Source organism: Lampris incognitus, chromosome 10 (genome assembly GCF_029633865.1).
Source record: "Lampris incognitus isolate fLamInc1 chromosome 10, fLamInc1.hap2, whole genome shotgun sequence".
Lineage (NCBI taxonomy): Eukaryota > Metazoa > Chordata > Actinopteri > Lampriformes > Lampridae > Lampris > Lampris incognitus.
This window is the reverse complement of record NC_079220.1, coordinates 33583071-33605849: the sequence shown is the minus strand read 5'-3', so window position 1 is coordinate 33605849 and position 22779 is coordinate 33583071. Positions and strand designations below refer to the sequence as shown.

Genomic DNA, 22779 nt, shown 5'->3' with positions numbered 1-22779 from the left:
GATGATGGACTTGTGGCTGGTATTGGGTGACAGAATACCATCGCTGAATAACCAGTGGATGCTGGATGCAGCTACACGTTAATAAAAGATACTTGGCTAGCAACCTCTTTCTTTTTAACCTGCAAGCTTCAGGCTCAGGCTGAGTCTCAAAGGGAAGATTCCTGGCTCCAAGCCTAGATTTTATCACACCTCACAGGTGAAATTACAACATACAACTATTGCTATCTGCCAAATGTTGGGGGTGTCCCCTCCCCCCCAACACACAGACACACACACACACGACCATCTCATGAAGAAACATCATCCTCCATTCAACTCTTTTCTTCTATTTCAGTCTCAGGCAAGAGACAGAACATCTGTTTTGGATTATCAGACTGAATTTGGTGAAAGAATTTAGTCCCAGCTGACTAAATGCATGCACCTATGTACTATGAAACTACCACAGCTGATTTAAGTCAACTGTAGAGTATTATTTTGCTTATTTTTCATTTTCTTATGAATTGCATTGCAGGCCTATATCCAACACATCTGTATGCTGTACAGACTGGTGCTCGACATGGACAGGATCAGTCTTAACATACGTGATGCAACTCGGCTCTATTTTCAGTCTTCAGTCGTGATCTAGGCTGCAGTGAGTCGCTGAAGAATTAATGGCCCAGTCTGTGATTTATTTGACCATGCCAAACAGGTGTATTTACATAGATAATTGTGGAGTGTTAGTTATAGATTGAAAATAAACTTTGTCTTTCTCAGCCGAAAGCAATTGAAAATATGGACCTGTTTTACTCCAATGTGGACAACCATTACTGATGTGGAAAAAAACTAGCATGAGAAAACATTAAAAAGTCAGACTTAGTGAAGCGTCAGTCCTTATCGAGATATTAATCAATTTTGGAGTGAAAAAAGGATTCTGATCATGTGTTTTGGCAGCAGGGCCACCCTGTTCTTTACATTCTAATTATGTATTGCACCTTTAAAGAACACTTTACGGTTTGTTTCAAACTGCAGGACAAAAAAAAAATTACCATTTGTTCTTTTGTATCTCTTCTGTAAACATCAAAAAACAAGAGCAACTATGAACCCCTTTCCCTGCACTCTGCTTACTGTGTGTGTGTGTGTGTGTGAGAGACAGAGAGAGAGAGAGAGGGTGGTGACATATTCTGAGAAAGCAGAAATATGGAGTAAATAATGCGCAGGTTGACAGAAGAGAAGTAAACAGTGAGTGAGAGACAGACCGCCCGCCACACACTTTTATTGTCTTACAACGTTACACTGATCAAAACATGTGACATCTGACTGAATGACACCGGAAACTGTTTATCGAATACACTGCAAATTCAGAAGAGGGAGGAGATATGAGGTGGGGGAGGGGGGTTAGAAGAACCAATCGCGTGCGACATCCTGCTATTAAACAAAAGTTAAAAACAAAAAGGAGACGAGGGGGGAGGAGAGGGGAGAGAGGTAAGATGGAGAGGGGAGGAGAGGGGAGGGGAGGGGAGAGAGGAATGGGGAGGGGAGGGGAGAATGGGAGGGGGGAGAGGAGAGGGGGGAGAGGGGAGTAGAGCCGAGGTGAACTCGCCGGCACTGTGTGGTAAGCTAATCGACAACAAAAGCCTCGCAGTGAAACAGGAGGCGAGCGAGAAAGCTGCTGAGCTGCAGAGAGACCGGAGGCCGCGTTACCCTTTCGCTTCCCCAGACAGAAGGCCAGATGGTGAGTGTGTTTCTCTGCAGCCTCCCTCCTTCCCTTCTCTGTGATGAGGCAAGGTGATGTCCGTCCACCCGCTAACCGTTAAGGCTAGCCGGCCAGGAGCCGCCGGCTTGTTGCAGATGTAGTAGCGCCGTGGCTGTAAACGCAGGGTTTCCCTCGTATTGAGGCAGAAGCAAATAAAAAGCTGCTGAGGCTTGCACCGTGACGGCAGGTCCGAGTGAGCCGGTCTGAATGCGTGCTAGCGCCCTTGCAGTTTGAACATGTTAGTTAGCCTGCAAGCTAATTAATGAGTCTACAAGGTATTTAGCTAACCACCTTCGTTAAACATTAGAGACACCGTTATTCGCCCTGATATCATTCGTCTTTTTCTTTAAAATATTTTGCCCCCCCCCAATGTGTGTTATCCTCGCGACCAAATTCGTCTAATATTATAAATGAAAAGAAAACAATTGGTTCTCAAAGGCGATGCGATGCACAGTGTCGTGTATTTCCCCTGCGTGCGCTGCAGTGTAGAGGCTGAATTCTTGGCTAATAAGTCCCGAAGATGGTTGTCATTTAAAAGCCACTCTGGTCTGTGGCAGACCGAGTCAACACATCTGCTGGTGAAATGGGTCCCAGTAAACGTGCAGTTCGTGAGTGGTGAGACTGATGCTGTTCTGTGATGTACATGACTTCCCCTGGCACCTGACTGCTCAGATTACCCTGATCATACCAACCAAGAGCTACATGAATCCTGGCCGGGAACTCTGACATAGGGTATATCTAAGACCGCAGGGGAAGGGAACCCACATTTCACATCAAAGTCTCTCTTTCCCATGTTTATGTTGTTGAGAAGTTGACAAACCTATCCGTGACCACTTTTTAATCCATCCAAGACACACCATCTACAAGTAGCCTGTATAATTATAGTCCTGGCATATGGCAACGAGGCTTAAGTAAGGATACGGTCATTTTCATTTTCTGCCGCTGTAGAATTGGGGATCTGTCAGCTTGCTGTCCCGCGGTAATTCAACACAGATTGACACTCCAAGCTATACCATGATTTGTGTCAATGTTCTGGTAGGTTTACGAGACATCTGTAACTAGGTTGACTTGGATGCCCTAAAAGCACTGCGGCTGGTGCGTAGTACCAAGCTGTAATAGGAATTAATACCATATATTTTGTGTTGTCATATGCTCCTCTAAAACAATTTCCAGTAATGTCACAAAACCTGACTTGTTGGTGCTTGTCAGAAGTGCCATATGTTGGGGAGGAGATACTTGCAAGTAGTCAGATGTGTACAACAATTGTTGCCTAAATGGGTTGCTGTCATATCCATTTCAAAGAACTGCAGAAATATTGGCTTTCACATCCTATCATCTCCTTTTCAATGTTGTCTTATTGTATTGCAGATGTAGGATTTGCTTTGGTGAGAAGCAAAACACATCAGGTTTCCAAGTGGTTTTGTCTTAAATGGGTCAGACAGAGAGGCAAGTGTCATGTCAAGATAGAAATGCAGGCGTTTCTCATTTCTCAAATGTATACTTCAAAGAGAAGTGGTGTGTATGTAATTATTACTTGGCTGCTTTTAGGGAAGTTGAACTATTTTTTTTCTTTGTTGTTGTTGTTAATGATCATGTTCATTTTCTCTCCAGCAGACACGGTGCAGTCTGTTTTTGGTTAATGGAAACTTTAGGCCTACACAGATCGCACCTTCACATCTCTGTGAGCCTGCCCATTTTGAGTAAAGCAGACGTCGTTCGTTTTCACTGATTGGACAAATGTACAATTGTTCAACCTGCATTTATTGTGGCCAACCCTCAAAGTCACATCCACCACCCTCCAAATGAAAAAACAACAACACTTAAACGAACAATGGCTTGTTAAATTGTAAACATATACTTAAAGTTGAAATCCTTAACATATCTCCATTAATAAATAGTTATTCTATCCATCTGGATTAAGTATTCAGGTTTCACAATTCTCTCATGGTTGGAGACACTCTCCAGTCTCAATATGCAGCTGTTGAATGTTTTGACCGGGTAGGACAAACACGGGTGCAGCGGCAAACACGCATGTGTTGGAAACAACTCCAGCAGGAAACAAGACTGAAACATGATGCTGATGTGGTGATTCTTCTGTTAGACAGACAATAAATATAACTGTAGAACAATGTGTTGATGTAGATTGATGAAGTTTAGCTTGCCTGTGTTAGCTTTGGTCCAATGATCACATTTTAACTATGGTGTGGATTATTTACTGGTGAGCTGACGACACATGAGCCATAATGGCTGCTACATCTTGTTTGTTGTCCAAGACAATCAGTGTCAACAGGTCTATTTTTCTCTGACTCCTATATCCAACTATGTTGGAACGCTGTTCAACTTTAATATTGATTGATTGTCCAACAGAATCGCCACATCATCACATTTGAAATAACTAAAAAAATGCAAAATCTTACAGATTGCAGTTTTAAGGGTTGTGGATGTGACAGGGCAGCCCACTACCTGGCACACTCCTTTCACCTGGATTAGTTTCATCTACATACCAGCAACATTTCCTGTCAACATTGTAGCTCCTTCACTGAAAACCTATTCTCAAAAAGTCTCATACAATCAATAGCAGTCCTGCAGATATTTATTTTATGACATGCCAGAAATAATTTAACATTTTACCCTTCTGTTAGTCCAAATCAAAGTGGGGGATGAATTGTCCAAAAACTGAGGTAGAGGATAAATAGCCTTAGCTTTCTGACTTTTCAGAAATAATTTTGGTCTACATCAACTGTACTGTTTTTTGTGGGACCTTTTTTCCCCATGTCACTTCTAGACACACCGTTGTGTAAACTAGTCAATAAATTGCTTGTCACAACATACTCCTCATAAATGTGTATGTTCAGTACTATGGGGAAATCCAGCAGACGTTCAAATCTATTCACTGGACATTCATTTTCAGTTTGAAAACAAACGGAAAACTGAACTTACGTCTAGTAAACAGTTGAACATTTTCTGGATATGTTGCTACCTGGATGACTGAAATGAATCTTCGGGGAAATGGTTTGTCAAACGCTGTTACACTCCCAAACCACCTACATTTCATCATGAGACAGGGCTGTTCCAGCTGAATCTGATGCACAGGCAAGGTGAGTGTCATTCAGGCCAGGAAACTTCAGTGTCTTAACGTAAACTCAGTGGAATGGCAGCACAAAACATTTCCATGCAAGTTTTGGTTGACACGATGGGACTTGCTGAATTCCAATCCTTCTGGAGGCTGTGGTTGTGAAGTCTTTGTGCGATGATATCTGATCATTAGCGCTGCTGAAGGAGGTTCCTCCACTGTGTTCAGTGAGGTGCCAGATATTAATGGCCTCCCCTCAGGTTCTTCCATGTTCAAGTTAATGCAAGCTTGAGGTTTTGACCCCATTGTTTTTCAGCCTGTCACTATTTATTTTTCCAAATTTTCTATTTTCTTGTTATCTTGTATCTTGTTAGTTTTTAGTTTTTTTTTCTTTCTTACTAGAGCGTGAGTGTCTGTAATAGAACCCAGTTTCCCTTTGGGGATGAATAAAGTATTCTGATTCTAAAATCGCATGAAGTGAGGATAAATGGGTTTGACTCTTCACTCTAAGGACACCAAACTTCAAAGTCGGCTGTATCGGAGACGGACACTTCCCGTTATCTTTTATGAATAATATAGAATTAGATAACGTGAGGTCACAGGATAAAATTAAAATTGGAGGTTTCTGCTAATTTGGAAGATTTCCATTGGAATGCTCCATGTCTTATTTTAGCTGGATATTGGACAAATTTCCAAATACTATATCAGCAGCTGCAAGGCGTTAATTGTATTGACAGGCAATGTATGACAGGGGGCTCTTTCAGTTTTATTTGACAGATATTACAGAGTGCCGTCATGTTTTAGGAGAACATCCTTTAAGACACAGGCTGCAAATTACAAGGGAAACATAGGTCTTCACATCTGAGATGGCATTCTCCCTTTCAGCAGTGTCACCTGTGAAAATGTGAGCGATGTTGTTCTGCCACCCAAAGGCTCAATTTGTATTGGTGAGCATCAACCTGTTTCTACTGTGAAGGTGGTCTGCAACTTATTCTGTACTTTACAGGTTTTATTGCTTCTGAATAAGACAAAACAATATAAGTGCTACTGATTTCAAAACCTGTCTAACTTTGGGTACATGGGCTACATTTATTTGAGCAAGAAGTTTGAGCTATTGCAATGGCAGGAAAGTCACATTATCTTGGGCTAAGCCCTCAATCATGTTGTCAGTGCACTTGCTATAATGACCCAGCACACTTATTTCCTCACAGGAAGTAGCCTCCCAGTTTTGAAGTGAAGAAAGCAGCGTGCCTCAGTTAACCAAAGATAGCTGTCAGATAGCACTCAGACCATACAGTGATCTGTCCCCAGAAATGCAACTGTATCTCTTCCTCTTGGTTTATCATTGAATTTAGGAAGTTGAGAAAGGAGAAAAGTAACTTGGGTGACCGAACACTATGTGACTTCCCCAATGGTGAATACTCTGTATGCTAGTATGTTGAACCCCCATCTACATACTGCGTGAATAATGTCCTGTTATTATCCATCCTTAGCAACTGGAGTGTCAAAGCCACATTTTGGGCAAATTTTTACACTCGGAGAACTGTTTGGCAAAGTCGCAGCCCTTATTTCATTTTTAACATGTGCCTGCACATTGTTTTTAATGACAACAAATCGAATTGAATTGAACTGGTTTAAATTGGACACTCTTATGGATCGCTTTTCTGGAAGCTTTAGCTTGTTGCTTTCTACCCAGGTTCGTGTTTCAAAAGGTTTGCTCAGTCTCATCATGTTCAAAGTTGAAGATGGAAGCCTGCTGTCAAGGCAAGGCCCCATACCTACCCTCAAGCAGCTGTTTTTGTTGTTGGGAGTAGTGCCAATGCCCTCCTAGCTAGGCCAAAGAGTGCAATCCACGATGTTATCCACGACTGGGGAAATATTTTAACTTGAGGTTTGAGGCGTGTCATAACTTGAAAGATTCCACCATTGCCAACTGTTAGTATTATAATCATTCAGATGATGATGAGGTAGGTATAATAAAGGCCTGTATGTTGGTCTATTAACAGTTACGATGTGCTCAAAGGAAAAGGCTCTTAAATATGTTCTGTTTTCCAGCTCAGTGTCTTGAGTGATCAGTCTCTGATCACAGATCTAAAAATAAGGGGTAGAGCAAATTAATGACCACAGACATTTGTTATTACACTCCTCTCTCTCTCCTTGTAGGGCTAGTTGCAGGGAATTGTGTACAGTCCACGGTCTCTGCCATATAAAGGGGGAGTTGTCCTCTGGTGTAGACTTTGTCCAGCTGTACTTCTTGATACCATTTATACTCTTTCTGAATACATTGACCTTGGTAATATTCCTCAGTGCTGCTGCAGCCGCTCTAATGTCAGTTATCTCTTGTAAACACTGGGGAATTGACAAGGGAGCTCTGGTTTGTAGTATTGACTCCGGCTTGACACCCACAGCTTTTTTTTTTTTTTTGCCTCGAAGTCCAACGCCCAACTGTAACCTCTTTGAGACCTAACAAACACTTAAACTTGAGGTTACTGCAATCATCCCATCCATGGGGGGGGGGGGGGTTGCCAATTAAACTAACTCGTGGAGGAAAGGGTGCCTAGCCATTCCTTTCACATTTGAAGTGAGGTGTCTCCTTGTCATCGCAGTGTAGGGGATGGTGTCAGGAGGTATAGTGTGTTTCTGTTGAAGAGAGGGAGAGAGACTTATATTATCATTGTTTGAGAAACTGTTCTTTGGAAGGATGCCAAGTATTATTTGGCTCCAGCTTCGCACAGACCAGTATGTCTTCACAGTTGAATTGTAGTGCTGCGTATGAGCCTGCCTAATTAATTAATTGCAGCGTTGCACAACCGTTGTTTTTCTGCATATGGCAAACACCTGGTTTACAGAACATAACAGCCTCCACGCTGCTGTCTGGTATGCATGGTCTCATTTGTCAGCGTGAGTACACATGACGGATGGATAGAGATCTTGTTGGTATTTTCAGCTTGCAGGCCCCAGTGGGGTCATGGCTGGCATTTTTTTATTGGAATAGAAGTGAGTGAGGCCTGTAACTCTGACCGTTCCTCCAGGGCTCTCTGTCAGACAAAGGAAGTCAGATGTGTAACCACGGCTTCCTGCCACAATTCAGCTTTTTGCTTGTAACTGTGAGTGTCTTATGTACAAATAAGGCAAAAGACAGATGGCGCAGGCTGGTCTAAAGCCTGTTTCTGTGCATGTTGGAATGAATGTGTGCCTGGTACCCCTGACATGGCATCTAATCATATTGCATCTTTGCTCTTTACTACGAGTGTAACATGGCCATTATGAGCCCTCACTCAAATCAAAAATTGCTGAAGAGAAAGCACTTTTTTGGGGGGGGGGCACTTTTATTTAGCAAAAAGATCAAGACTTTCATTGATCTCATTTCATCATCCTTATATCCTTTGTTTCTAGATGCATTTTTTTTCAGATTTCCCTCTGTTTTCCACTTTGATTCGTTTTCGATCAAACTTTTGTATATTTAGTACACTAATATTCATTACAATGCATTTTACATTAGAACGTGTAAACATACATAAAAGATTCATAGGACAAGAAATATACATAAATGTATGTATACAAACTATGTAGACCGTTTCCATATGATTTCAGTAGGACAAAGCCAAACTGCCTTTGTAATAATTTGTTACTGCAACAGGAAGTGGTGGTTGTGTTCTGTGCAGTCTAGTGTGCAGCAGAGTGAAACCTGCTAGTTAGCAGCACTTCACCCCATGTGAAGTGCTGCTAACTAGCAGAACTTCACCCCATGCATCCCCTCTCTTCAAGGGGAGGCATAGATGATGAGGGCCACTGGTTAGATGTTGATTGCATCCAAAGGAAGTTGTATGGCTATACTGTTGTTGAGCCCATCATTCCAACAGTGAACCTTCTGGTTTCTATAACTGCTTAGGTAAACAAGGCGACTAGCTTTTCCCTCTGCTCAACCCCTGACTGTTGTGTTAAGGTGAAAGGTGATGAACAGTTTGGAAAATATAGCTTTCATTCCATTGAAAATAAAATGAAAAAGAGGAATTTAATTCAGTTCATGAATGTTTGCAGTGTTAGCCACATTTATGCTGTTTTTATGTTTTGCTCATCATGAAGCATAGCATTAATCTCTTCATAGATAGAATTGGAATGCAAGCGTGGGGGAGGGTAGATTATACTGAACCCTGTCTTTTGCCCCCATGGCAGCATTTTTAAGGGCAACAGTTCATTTTGTCAATCTGATTGTAACATCTTTGTTGATGAAGGCGACAGCATACTTAGGGCTAGCCTGTGTCTGTATATGATGTTTCATGAAGTGAAGCTGATTGAAGCTCTGAGTGAAACTGTGAATTACATAGTTATTTTTGCCTACAAGCACTGATCTCACTGATCCACCAAAGGTTTATGCTTTTGCAAATGGAGAGATCAGCACGATCTCCAATGCCGAGGTCTTTCTCCCTGTCTAACTTGGCTAGACAGCACACTCAGCTCAACCCAACCCCCTTACATAGCAAAGTCTGTAGTGGATTTTCCCCTGTCTAAACAGAAGGAGCCCTTCTTCACTGTGCACACTGGCTTTTTTTCACTGGCCATTTGCATGTTACTCTAAATAGTTTTCCCCCCCCTGTCTTTGCGTGATCCACTCAAACTACCTGTTAGTCCTGCTTAAGCACACAGTCCTTCATGTTGGCTGCTGAGAGAGAAGCTGCTCTTGTCCTACAACCATTAAGACAGTTTGGCTTTCCCCTCTGTTTTGAGCTGATGAATGTTATGTGGCAAAGATACCCGCTTCCGGTGTGGGAAGATGGCAGCGCAAATTCATGTTTGCAGCGGCCTCACCCAGTACCGTCCATGCAGTGTCTTTGTCCACATTTGCATTTAAGATTTGTCTTCATTTGATGGCTGTGAAAGCTGGCGCTGAATCAGCTAGGAGAACTTGGTCTGCCACGTCCTGTGGGCCCAGGGACCACGGCCCTGCCTGGAGCTGTGACCGAGGAGGTAACACTGAGGGCCGTCTGACAGGACGCGGAAGCAGGGCAGGCTAAGCTAACTGCTAGCCCACGCAGACCGGCAGTTCCGAAAGTCATCCTGGTCGGTGTTCGTTCCCTTGCACAGTGTTTTTTTGTTTTTAAGTTTGGATATACACTCACTGGCCACTTTATTAGGTACACCTTGCTAGTACCAGTTTGGACCCCCTTTTGCCTTCAGAACTGCCTTAATCCTTCGTGGCATAGATTCAACAAGGTACTGGAAACATTCCTCAGAGAGTTTGGTCCATATTGACATGATAGCATCACGCAGTTGCTGCAGATTTGTCGGCTGCACATCCATGATGCGAATCTCCCGGTCCACCACATCCCAAAGGTGCTCTATTGGATTGAGATCTGGTGACTGTGGAGGCCATTTGAGTACAGTGAACTCATTGTCATGTTCAAGAAACCAGTCTGAGATGATTCGAGCTTTATGACATGGCGCATTATCCTGCTGGAAGTAGCCATCAGAAGATGGGAACACTGTGGTCATAAAGGGATGGACATGGTCGGCAACAATACTCAGGTAGGCTGTGGCGTTGACACGATGCTCAATTGGTACTAAGGGGCCCAAAGTGTGCCAAGAAAATATCCCCCACACCATTACACCACCACCAGCCTGAACCGTTGATACAAGGCAGGATGGAGCCATGCTTTCATGTTGTTGACGCCAAATTCTGACCCTACCATCCAAATGTCGCAGCAGAAATCGAGACTCATCAGACCAGGCAACGTTTTTCCAATCTTCTATTGTCCAATTTTGGTGAGCCTGTGCGAATTGTAGCCTCAGTTTCCTGTTCTTAGCTGACAGGAGTGGCACCCGGTGTGGTCTTCTGCTGCTGTAGCCCATCTGCCTCAAGGTTTGACGTGTTGTGCGTTCAGAGATGCTCTTCTGCATACCTCGGTTGTAATGAGTGGTTATTTGAGTGACTGTTGCCTTTCTGTCAGCTCGAACCAGTCTGGCCATTCTCCTCTGACCTCTGGCATCAACAAGGCATTTTCGCCCACAGAACTGCTGCTCACTGGATATTTTCTCTTTTTCGGACCATTCTCTGTAAACCCTAGAGATGGTTGTGCGTGAAAATCCCAGTAGATCAGCAGTTTCTGAAATACTCAGACCAGCCCGTCTGGCACCAACAACCATGCCACGTTCAAAGTCACTTAAATCACCTTTCTTCCCCATTCTGATGCTCGGTTTGAACTGCAGCAGATCGTCTTGACCATGTCTACATGCCTAAATGCATTGAGTTGCTGCCATGTGATTGGCTGATTAGAAATTTGCGTTAACGAGCAGTTGGACGGGTGTGCCTAATAAAGTGGCCGGTGAGTGTATGTGTTAGTTTGGATATGTGTTCTTGAGGTTCTTGTAGTTTTTGGATATGCGTTTTTGTCTTCGTGTTACACTGCTGTGGGAAACAATATTTTGTTTCATGTTCCTGATTCCTGAAAGACAACACTATGCTTCTAAAGTGTGCATTATGAAGGCTGTAATGCTCCTAATGTTGCTGCATTATTGCTAAATTATGGGAAGAAGGGAGGCATGTGGTAGGGAGAGGCTTCATGGGGCAAAAGTGACTTTGAGTAACAGAAAGGTGCTATATAAGTTTGATTTATTATTGTTTATTATTATAAAAACTTGACTAGTAAATGACTACACTGCAGTGTGCAATATAAAGAAGTTTCCACTTTCACAGCGCTTTCACACCATATATAATTACTGTAGCTTGGTAGCCACAATGATAACCTCTTGTTCATAAATTTACATTCATGAAACTGCTGATTAGTTGAGGGGGCCACTGATAGAGCAGAGGCAAAGGTAAAAGGCTTATCATGGACTACTTAACCTATTATTATTATTAATATTATTATTTATTATATGATGGTAGGCGCTGTTAGGCTAGTGACTAACCAGTTCACTAGGACCACTTGTTGGTCTTGTGCAAATGAGCAGTCATTGTTGTAAAAAGTAGATTGGCTCAATTTTGGCCGTTCCATTCTTTTTTCCATCTGATTTCCACTTCTGCTTGGCCTACTGTTTAATTCATAACTGAATAACCCGCTGCAATACTCTCTTTATTGGCAACATTTGCATCCCATCACAATACTTATCAGCAACTGTTCCATTGATTTTTAAAGATAGATTTTTTTTTGCCGGTAGCCATACCAACATGTACCCTGGCTCTGCCAAATGACGGAAGCCAAGCAGGTATGGGCTTGGCTAGTACTTGGATGGGAGACCTCCTGGGGAAAACTGAGTTGCTACCTGAAGTGTTGTTGGTGGGTCAGTAGGGGGCAGTCTTCTATCTGTTCCTAATGAAAAAATCCTAATGCCCCAGTGCAGTGATGGGGACACTGTGCTGTAGGAGATACTGTCCTTTGGGTGAGATATTAAAATGAGGTCCTGACTCACTGTGGTCATTAAAGATCCCATGGCGCTTATCGCAAAGAGTAGGGGGTTCCCCAGTGTCCTGGCCAAGTTCCCAACCTTGGCTCTCTCCATCTGGCAACCTAATCATCCCTCCGTGTAATTGGCTCAATGATTCCTCCCTCTCCACCTCAAGCTGACGTGTGGTGAGCGTTCTGGTGCAAAATGGCTGCCATGCATCACCTAGGTGGGTGCTACACATTGGTGGTGGTTGAAGTGACTTACTCCCTTCAATATGAAGCACTTTGGGTGTCTAGAAAAGCGCTATATAAATGTAATTGTTATTATTATTATTATAAAGTGACCTGCCATGGCAGACCACAGTAATATTTGATATAAAAGTTATGTAACATTTAAAGAGATACTTGCCTCAAAATCCAACTTTTCCTGTTGTTAATCGATGTACAGAGTGTGGATGAGATCGATGAGACAAATGGTAGCCCTAAAATCACATTTATGGCCAGACGAGAGATATCGGTGGCAGAGTAACTGATTTCCAGTTGGCGAAAATGTGGTAACTTGCCATGTCACAATAGCGGAACGCTATAAAAGCGGAGACGCACCCCTCTGGAGTTGAAGTTGGTCACTTTAGACAGACAAACAAGCTAACTTAGCTAGGTAACGTTAGGCTTTACCATTCGGTTGCATCCCCGGTCCTGTCCTCATGAACACGTTGCTAAACCAATACAGCGGGGCTACTGCTGTGGCTGCTGCCAGTGGCTCGAAGGAATACGGCTGTATTGGCTGAGCAACATATTCTTGAGGTGAGTAGTTAACTTCCACCGAGAAAGAGGAATCGTCTTCCACATCCTCAACCTCAAAGCTGCTGTCGGTGGTCTCGTCACTCGCCTTTTTTTTTTCTTTTTGTAAAGTGACGACGGCGCAAGAAGGGGGCTGTCACCAGTGAATTTCTCATTTTTCTAAGGCAAGCGGTTTAGCCCACCCAGCTACACCCACACGACCACCCTGAATTTCAGTAGCCAATAGCTATGGAATCATAAAATCACACCTACCTTTTGGTTGTAACTCAGACCACCCGTGTTAAGAATGTGCTCAGAAAAGGTATAAAAGTATCTCTTTAAGCTGCATAGTTTGCACATGCTCACATGGAACACTGTCAGCCAACAGTGAACTGAGCCTGTGAGGTTGGTATCTTTGAGGGTGATTCTGTGCTGTAGTGCTGAAGGCAGAGCCTCCTACTGCTCAGCTCACATGACCAGAAGGCACCTGGTCCTCTCAGGGTTGCAGAGACAGTTGGATAGAATGGGGGGGAGGCAGAAAGAGATCAAATTACCAATATGGAAGCACTAAAGGTAATGGTTTTGAGAACTTTGAGATTATTATACATATATATCTTTATATGATCTAGTTTCCATACATCTTTGCTGCATCATTTCTATCACAAGAAATCAGGATAGAAAAGCCACTGATGCTGTTGAACGTATACAGTACTTGCACTGGTGGTTGACCTGAGTCTGCATGTATTTGAAGGAATGTTCATTGGTAAACGTTAGCTTCTGCGGTTTCCTCCTTCAGGACACCAGAAACACCACTGAAGAGAAACCTGTCCAGCGCTCTAAGGTAATTGTGTATATAGACTGTCTCTCCTCTTTAGTGAGGGGCTTATTTTCCATTATTTTAACTCTCATCTCGAATTCCTTATCCCTTTATTTATGGTTCCAAGTCTGTTGCACCACCCCATTGATACTTGTCAGCCTCTGATGATGATGGATGTATGTGCTCAGTCCTTCAGCTTCAAGACTCAGAGGGAGGTGTGCTCATCATGTGAGAAGACGGTCTACCCCATGGAGAGACTGGTTGCCAACAATCTGATCTTTCATTCAACCTGCTTCTGCTGCAAACACTGCAACACCAAACTCAGGTAACAAGTTCCCATCTTCTGTCACTTTATTTGTCTTTGCTCCCTGTTTTAGTTTTTATTCGTTTTTTCTGTCCTTTTTTTTTGTATTTGACCTTTTCGACCCCCTTCCGTGGCAGCCTTGGCACCTACGCAGCTCTTCAGGGTGAATTCTACTGTAAACCCCACTTCCAGCAGCTCTTCAAAAGCAAAGGCAACTACGATGAGGGCTTTGGGCGCAAACAACACAAGGAGCTATGGGCCTCCAAGGAGACGGAAAATATCACCAAGACAGCATAATTAACATCTACCTGCATTTTCATCATACTCTCCCATCCTTGGACCCTGCGACTTTTACTTTTTTCCCATTGCAAATTAAACATGTTTCGATAACCATGTCACATAGTACGTGAGGGCCACGCCCTTAAATCACCCACACACTAGTTTACTTTTCTCTTTTTAAAACATGCTGTACAATAGATGAACACATGCAGAAATGCCTAGTAAATGGCAGAAAAGTCATAATCAATGGTAAATTGTGACTTTTATCTTAACCCCCCTACCCCACCACCCAATTCTCTCTTTGGAATTGGTTGTTGATTGTGACCAAACACCCTCTCAACTGTCCAGTGCACTGCTGGAAATGAGGCATGAAAAATGAGGAGTATAATTACGTATAATCACATTTGCATTTTAGGACTTTGTTTTTATCGCTTTGTTTTTATCTTCTTAATAATGAGCACCCTTTTTTCATATTGTATGCTCAGGCAAAATCTATTGGTAGAGAGGCTATAGATCACCCACTCTGCATTAGAGCATACACTCAGGTCAGTATTTACAGGGGTTCAGTTATCTGAAAAGAATCTTTTTTTTCTTTTCTTTTTTTTCCCCCTCAGACATGCAACCCCAACACAAACTAAACAATAGCCCTCACTTTGACTTTGCTGCCAGGGACAACTTTGTCAGTTTTTCAGGTTTTAAATATTTGAGGAACTAAGGGTACAACGTACTGTAAGATGATCGCACACAGGGGCGGTAGCTCACTTTTCTTCTTTTTTTTCTCCTCCTTTTACAGAGTTTGGCTTTCGTTGACCCATATTCCATGTTTTTAAATGACCTATGTGACTTTAGTTTCAAACTTGCATGTTTATTGGTATGACTGGGTCTTAATAGCCGTATCATCTTAAAACTGTTTAACCTGTCTCTCATGGGTGACAAATGATTTGTTTCATTTACTCAACAACTTCTTTCAACGTTCCTGTTCTGTGCATCTGCTGGATGTGATTGGTGACAGTGTAAAATCAACCCCTCTGAGCTCTTACAGTTGAAATATGAATGGGTTTTTAAGACTGTCATTTGTATACTATCTGTACATATAGCTGTAGTTTGTGTTTCGTGAACTTGCCACACTATGCTGTACTCTTTTCTTGCACATACGACCCACCCATGCATGATCATCACCAGGCAGGGTGTCGATAATCACAGAGAAAACTAAGGCCCTGTCTCTAAAACATCTATTTCTCATCCTTGAGAAGTAATGTTCAGGAGCTCTGAAAAGTATATTGATTTGGTCCATTGCCACCATTTTATTTTGTTCTGACGCGTGTCAGGCAACAGATGATTCTGGACAGGGCTGAAACCTCACGAGGAACCACACAACTCTTAACTTCATCACCACATGCTATGTCGAATGTTAACTTCTCCGTGTTGACGTTTTGCCCCCTGTATTCGAGTGTGTTGGTTAAGCTTGGACAGCAGTTCAGGAGACATCATTCTAGTGTGTTTCTCTCAAGGCCCAGCCAGTGAGCAGTGAAATGTTTCCCCTGATAGTAAATGCCTTTCTGCTCTCATTTCTTGTCTTATTTGCAAAATACTTCATAGCACCCGGACCTGGGCCTATTGTTATAATGAACTGAACTTAGGGTTGTTGGCACAGCTTGAGAACATTGGCCCCTAGTAGTGCTTGTGCGTATTGCAGCTAAAGCCCCACACAGAGCTCCCCCTGCTGGAGAACGTGTGCCACGATGTGGTGTTGATGGCATGAGAGGCGACTCAGATGGTTGCATCCTAGTTCTCCTCATAGCGTTTACTCACTTTTGATTTTCAGCAACGCCTCAGCTTGTAGTGCTGCCACTGCGCTGACTACTTTTTTTTTCCATTTTAAAAATACCTTACACAAATTCAGTCAGATAAGGTCTTGTCTATTTCGTTCTTTATAAAGAATGAGTCGAAAGCCATTCAAAATGTTTTAGAAAATCTCTTAACACCACTTATATTTTACTGACACTTGAATGACACAAAACACCTTTTTGTGACTGAAGGTTTACTGTGAATTTTAGCATGCTGTGCAGAATAGAAAGCTTCACTGGAGAGGAAGATATTTACTACTTGTTTTTTTATTAAATGGAAGCCTTACAAATTGATAGCCAAACTCACTGCATTTTCAAACAATACTTGTTAAGGCTCCCCTTTTTAAGATGAAAGATCGCCTGATCATGCCTTGTCAAATATATAAAGGCTGTCACTGTACCGGTCCCAAGGTTTAGTTAGTGTAACAGCACTATTTCATGCAGCCTGCCCCACCGAGTATCCACATGCTGCTGTAATGAGTCTGGTGTTTGCAGGGCCAGGGAAATGTCTAAATGTGCATGTTGCTTTATTTAAACCCCAAGACCTCAAAAAGTCTTGGATACAGCTAATTATGCCATTTCATGACTTAAATTCACATTTTAGGATTAAACTAAAAAAAAAATCTTTCTACATGTTCTTTATTTTTGGAGAAATCAGCCAACATGACATTGTCATATATTTTAACAGATGTATAGTTTTCATTTAATTTAAAATTGGAAAAGGGCAAAATCGGTCATGTATTGGCTGTGTCATTTATTCTGGTACTCAAAGGTTCTTAAAACATCAAACTTGATGTTTAAAAACTTGCAGGCACTTGTCATTATCGCATGCAACAATGTTCAGTTTATTCTGCATTGATCCTCTGGATCTCCAAGGATGCTTTTAAACCAACAGCAAAGGATTTTGAAATAAAAAAAAGTCATTCCATGTACTCGATACGCCACGGTACAACTGCACAATCTGAATTACATTTTCTCCAAAGTGAAACAAAAGAGAAGGTACACTTTTCTACACTGGTGCCAAAAGGCTCAGGTGAATGAGAGCGGTGTGACTTTTTAAACTGTTGCGTGAGTCCTTTAGTATTTTTGTGCTGAACATGATGTTGACTTTTTTTTTCTTTTCTTTTTTTTAATACAGGTGGCACTGTTATTAGATTTAAATGTTTGCATCTTATAATAATTGTATTCTAGAGCCTATTACAAACTTGACCTTTTTGGAATGAGGTGGCCTTACAGCAAAAAGATGTTGGGCTGTATTTGCTGTGTTTCCCCTCTGCTCCTTTCCCTTATCAAAGCTCTGTTGTATTATACAAATGCAACATTTTGAAATGTAAGCACCCTCTCTACACAAACACATGCAAATATGTTTGTGCATTTTTCTTTCCATGTTTTTTTATTTTATTTTTTTTTTACATGCTTTTGGAAAAAAAAATAAAAAAAATGCTGATGGCGTTGACTGAATCAGTGGTTATTTTTCTTGAATAAGTTGTACAGAAGTACAGTAAAGATGGCTTTGCTCCTTTTCAGCCTCACAACAGACTCAGGCTTGAATGCATGGTTGCTAGGATTGTTTTAGAAGAAACCCCATTGCAATGCCTCATACAGATATGTCTCAATAATGTCATTCAACTACTTTGAAAATTTAAAGCTTGCCAAAGCTGTCTACAGCACTCCCTCAACAGAGTTTAAAGTAGTAATCTCGAAGTTTTTCACATGAATGAATGTCTGTTGTTACTGTTACCAACTATGCTGTAACGGTAGTGACTCAGCTCACTGTTCATGAAAGCCTTTAATTCTTAAAGCGTTTGTGTGTGTGTGTGTGTGTGTGTGTGTGGGGGGGGGGGGTTAAAGCTGCCACAATGGAGAACTGACGGATTTTACTTCTGTCAGCAGTGGTTGGTCCCCAAGGGAGGGTGGGCAGAACTTGTTCTGACGGACCAACCAGAGCAGAGCTCCGCTTGATCCAACAAACAGGATATAAAAACCCAATCTCAGTGTCCGCCTTAAACCCTCACAGGCTTTAACTGACTGCGTGATCAATGCTTGAGGGCTTGAAATGGAATAAACAAGAGGCAAGCACTTTGGGACGTCACACGTTACCTTGACAACGGCAGTTGTTGCTACCTCGATCTGCGACGTTCCTATTCTTCCCGACTGAGGAGCATAAGTGACCGAGACTGCCTGATTTTACCATTTGATTTATTGTAAACTTTGTTGTTCGTTTCCTGTTTATGAATAAAATAGTAAGTAATGTCGAAGGTTCAAAACAACTGAAAAGTGAAAATAAAGTTCGCCAGCCATGCACATTGTGTATATTTACATGGACATTTATTCATGCCGGCTCCTTCCATGGTTGTCTCACCATTCGTTGACGTTCAGATAATAATACCGACAATGGCCGTTTGATTAAGGTGTACCAGCACGACAGACAGAACCAGCACTAACTACTGTCAATAGTACTGTCAATACTGGTTCTTTGGTACACCTACATCCAGCAGAGCCATTAATAATGTTATTAATGTTATTATCTGCAGCTATGTTTATCCTGCTATGCTAACACCAGAGTACCAAGACCAGCCTGCCATGTTTTTAACTTTTACAATGGTTTTTAACCTGTAGATGTCAGCAGACTCACTAAGATGGTCTTGGGTTTAGTTACTCTTGGTTTTTCTTTTACTTTCTTGAATTCACTAGAGAGGCAAAATCACTGTGGAATATAATTCATCCAATGGTAAGATCAAAACTAGAGAGAATTGACTCCAGATGCCCACCCAAATTTCCAAAAGTGGGATACAAGACATGTGGGGTTTTGCTGTATGGACTTGACCTGCTTTGTCAAGATTCATGCTCTTGTTCCACTGGTGGTGGGTGGACCTCAGTGATAACCAAGCAAGCGATGAGTTAGTTCAGCTTCAAGTCAGCAACTCTAATATATCAGCACAAAGTAATGATGAAACATAAACAAGTGACTACAGGCCTACGTGAATATGAAGAACAATGATTGCATTTCTGAATATGAATTGCATATTTGAATCTACAAACTGTCAGCGACGTATTTTGTTTTGTATCATGGTCAAATAAATTTATAGGCCTAATGTGGAGAGAGAGAGGGAGAGAGAGAGAATCAATCATTTGTGTATTCCTGTACTAACCATTTGCACTGTACGGATCTATGTACATAGACATACTGTACATACAGAACACATACCTTTAAATACATTTCTTGAAAAAGAATTGTTGCAGTTTACACAGTTCTTAGTATTTATATTTTTTAAACTCCAATGTTCACAATTTTCTAGTTTTATTTTAAGCTATCTGTACGTACATGTGCATATATAACTTTTTAACAGCAGACTCACAATTCTTGTCTGTATTTTTAAGTTAAATTTATCTATTTTATATATATTTGACTACACTGTTGCAATTTGACACATTGTGTTTACATATGTCTTTATTCTAGTAGAGCTCTACTAATTGTAAGTACATTTTTGTTTTATTTCAATTTATACGCGTTTCTCATGCCAATAATCTCCTTTGAATGAGAGAGAGAGTGCGAGAGTGCAAGAGAGAGAGAGAGAGAGAAAGAGAGGTCAGATCGCTAAACTGACAGCCGTGACCTACGTGACTACGTCATAGCTGGTCTGCTTCTTTGAACGCCCCGTTCGTTCTGTGCGCGCCCCCGAGACTGCGCGGCGCTAAATTAGTCGCTGTAAGTGGAAACCGTGTTGGGACTACACGTTATAACGACTATACATGTTATTACGCGTCTACGGCAGATAAATGGTCAAAGCATGTGGGAAACGGATTCCAGCCTGGAATATGCTTCTCATGTCTGGCTGGAGGCATTAAAGAGGTTCCGGTAGTGATATTTTTCGCTGTCAGGAAGTTTGTCGCATTGAAGATTCTTCTTTTTCTACTTTGTTTTGGGATGAAAAGTTCACTGTCGTTGACGTTAGACTCCGTTCGACAAGTTTGTGAAATATATGCTGTGTGCAAACAAAAGACTCTCCGTTTTTACTTTTCAGATCGCTTCAGCATTTCTGCCAAACGCTGCAGGAATCGTACCAGTCCGATCGATACTCGACGCAGTTTTTCGTGGTATTGACTGAAGTTAGCCTCGGCTAGCATGTCAACGCCACTTTTCCAATTCTGTACAGTCACTAATGTTTGATACCTTTTGCCTTTCCGTCGATTTATCTCGACGAGTCGGAGCTCAGCTCGTCTACAGCATGTCGGGTATAGTCCACCAGTCTCTCCCCTACTTTTGCTGTTCGCCAAGTTTTGGCCTGGGTGGACTTTTCAAAAACTACGTTTAGAGACAAGTTGAGGAGGCACGACGGGATAACTTAACTGACAAAGTCCCAGAAAACAGGCAACGCTGTGGAGCGAGAGACCGGGAGACACAAAGACGGGAAAATCTGCAAAGCAAGCAGGAAGAGTGGCTATCAAAATCACGGAAATCGACTGGTCTTTTCCTCCGGCGTACTGTTACAAATGGATTTCATAAAAGCTACACGATTGTTGTTGCACCTTTTTGTGATTCTTGTCATTTGAGCAACTTTCTGTTCGCAGTGAGCCTGGATACACAGTTCTCAGGGCCTGTGCTTGCATTTGCCGTCTCAGGCCGTAGGTTTGTAAAAGTGACATCCTGTGGTACTGTTGGAAATGTGGAAAACCATGTTTTCAAAAACACCGTTGTGGCGGTTGAATAGAACTTTATGTTTGGAGGCCAGTCTGAGCAGGCTGAGGTAGGATCTGTCCGCTGGAACGGTTCCCTCCGACCCCCACCACGGTCCCACCTGACAGCCGGAGCTCTGCCGTTCAGAGGCACCACATGTCGGTGTGGCTGCCCGACTTGGGTGACAACAAAGACGGTGGACATTACGATGCTGCCGCAGTGGCAATAACGTTTGAACGGGCCGAACCATCTTTGCCGAGCAGCAACGGCGGAAAAGTCAGCTGCCAACCGAGAACCTGTCCCAGCACCACCGCGGACGTCCCGGCTCCAGGTGAGCGACACCACACGTAAACTGTCGGATGCGAATGTTCGTTACATGCATAAACATGGTCGTCCCCATCGTATGTATAGTGTTGATATAGTGGAGAGTATGTCTTTTATCTGAATTGATGAGAAAATATTGATCGTTTCTCCATAAAAAATTTTCTTGCGGAACCCTATTTGATGATCAGTTTTACCTGAATCTCTGAGACTACTGGCGGCCCGATATGGCAGGCATGTTCCAGTTCCCCAGTCGGTTTGCATCTTCACACCTATACAATAAATCACATTGCAGTGGTTCTGTTTAATCACAAACTAAGCTGATTATCACATAGATAAGGCTTTCCATTTCAAACTACATGCATGAACATGCCTAGTGCACCTTGTAAAATAAAACCAAGCAGAATGTGTAGCTTACATATCCGACAGGTTTCCCTATAAAGATGAGGAATAAAATGTCTACATATTATCCAGTGTTGTACAGTCTTTCCATCGGAATTGTGAAAGCTGAACAGACTGTTGTTGACACAGGTGTAGAGTTTTGCAGGAAACTGCAAGTTATATTCCTCAAGAAATCTTTCAAATTGGGTTTGGCGTGAGTTTTTATTTGATAAATTTGCAAAGTTTACCTTGTGTTGTCACCCAAGGTTACCAAGCAGCAGCTGTTTTTCAAGATGTGAAGATAGAAGTTTAGGGAGTCGCCCAAGCCCAACAAACACAGGCAGGGGAAGCAAAAGGGGTTATGATCTAAGAGTCCAGATGCATCACTGGTCAGAGAGAGAATTTTGTCTGGGAAAACAGTTTCAGACTAAACACCTCTAAGCAGATGGGGAGGGGGGGTATCCATGCAGATCCTGCTAGTCCTGGAAATATGATACAAGCAAAATAAAGCAGGCACAGCTGACTAGACTGGCAAAGTAAGGCCTTTCTCTCCGTCCGCTGGATTCCCTGCATTCCGCTTGGGAAGTAATTAAAATCAGGAGTGCAGAGGAGGAAGGAACATGTCCCAGAGATGTACAGAGGGGTTAGTCATCGTGTTAATGACAACTGGGACTTCTCATGGTTCTATGACACCGTCTGAACTTAGTTTAAGCTCCTGATACAGCATCTTGTTAGTGGAGAAGTTACAGTTCAGTGTTTCTTGAAGTAGAATGGAACAGTGGGATTAATAAATCTCAGGCGAACATGCCAGGCATTCCCATTGGTGAATTTATTACCCGGGAATCGGGGATGTCACTGTGTTGCTTCAGGTGCTGAGTCTGCCCTTTATTTCTGTGCATCATGTTACGTTTCCTCTATGCACAAGGTAGATGTACTCAGCCAGGATTGCAGCATCCTCTGCTAGAGAAGCTCTGTCAGTATTGTATGCCTCATGTCTAGTATTTCTTCATACTGGTGTTTTCATATTCAGTGTTGAATTGTATTTTTGCAATTATTTCTCATTGCTAAGAACAAAAGAGGATATCCACACACTGAAAAATAAAGCTCACAAATTTGATGCAACATTTTGGTCAGACATCAGTCCTATGACCTAAGTTCTAAGACTGCATTAAATTACAGTCA

At 42.3% G+C, this 22779-nt stretch overlaps 2 protein-coding genes across 2 annotated transcripts in view; both read left to right on the top strand.

The window, feature by feature from the left end:
- The first annotated feature begins 1575 nt into the window (after positions 1-1575).
- limd2 (LIM domain containing 2) lies at positions 1576-17672 on the top strand. The gene is made up of 4 exons (XM_056287764.1): positions 1576-1711; positions 13767-13811; positions 13976-14112; positions 14229-17672. Exons 1-4 carry the CDS (start codon positions 1709-1711, stop codon positions 14386-14388), a joined length of 345 nt encoding a protein of 114 aa, XP_056143739.1. The 5' UTR covers positions 1576-1708; the 3' UTR covers positions 14389-17672.
- A 2353-nt stretch (positions 17673-20025) lies between these two features.
- The window catches only part of map3k3 (mitogen-activated protein kinase kinase kinase 3), a 48450-nt gene continuing 45696 nt past the window's right edge, over positions 20026-22779 (top strand). Inside the window, exon 1 of the mRNA XM_056287763.1 lies at positions 20026-21226. The gene's annotated coding sequence lies outside the window, so the exon portion shown is untranslated. The remainder of the gene's footprint in view (positions 21227-22779) is intronic.

Coding starts and splice junctions, on each gene's coding strand:
- limd2 (XM_056287764.1), top strand. Junction 13,812..13,975: donor AACCTGTCCAGCGCTCTAAG/GTAATTGTGTAT, acceptor GTATGTGCTCAG/TCCTTCAGCTTCAAGACTCA. Junction 14,113..14,228: donor CACTGCAACACCAAACTCAG/GTAACAAGTTCC, acceptor CTTCCGTGGCAG/CCTTGGCACCTACGCAGCTC.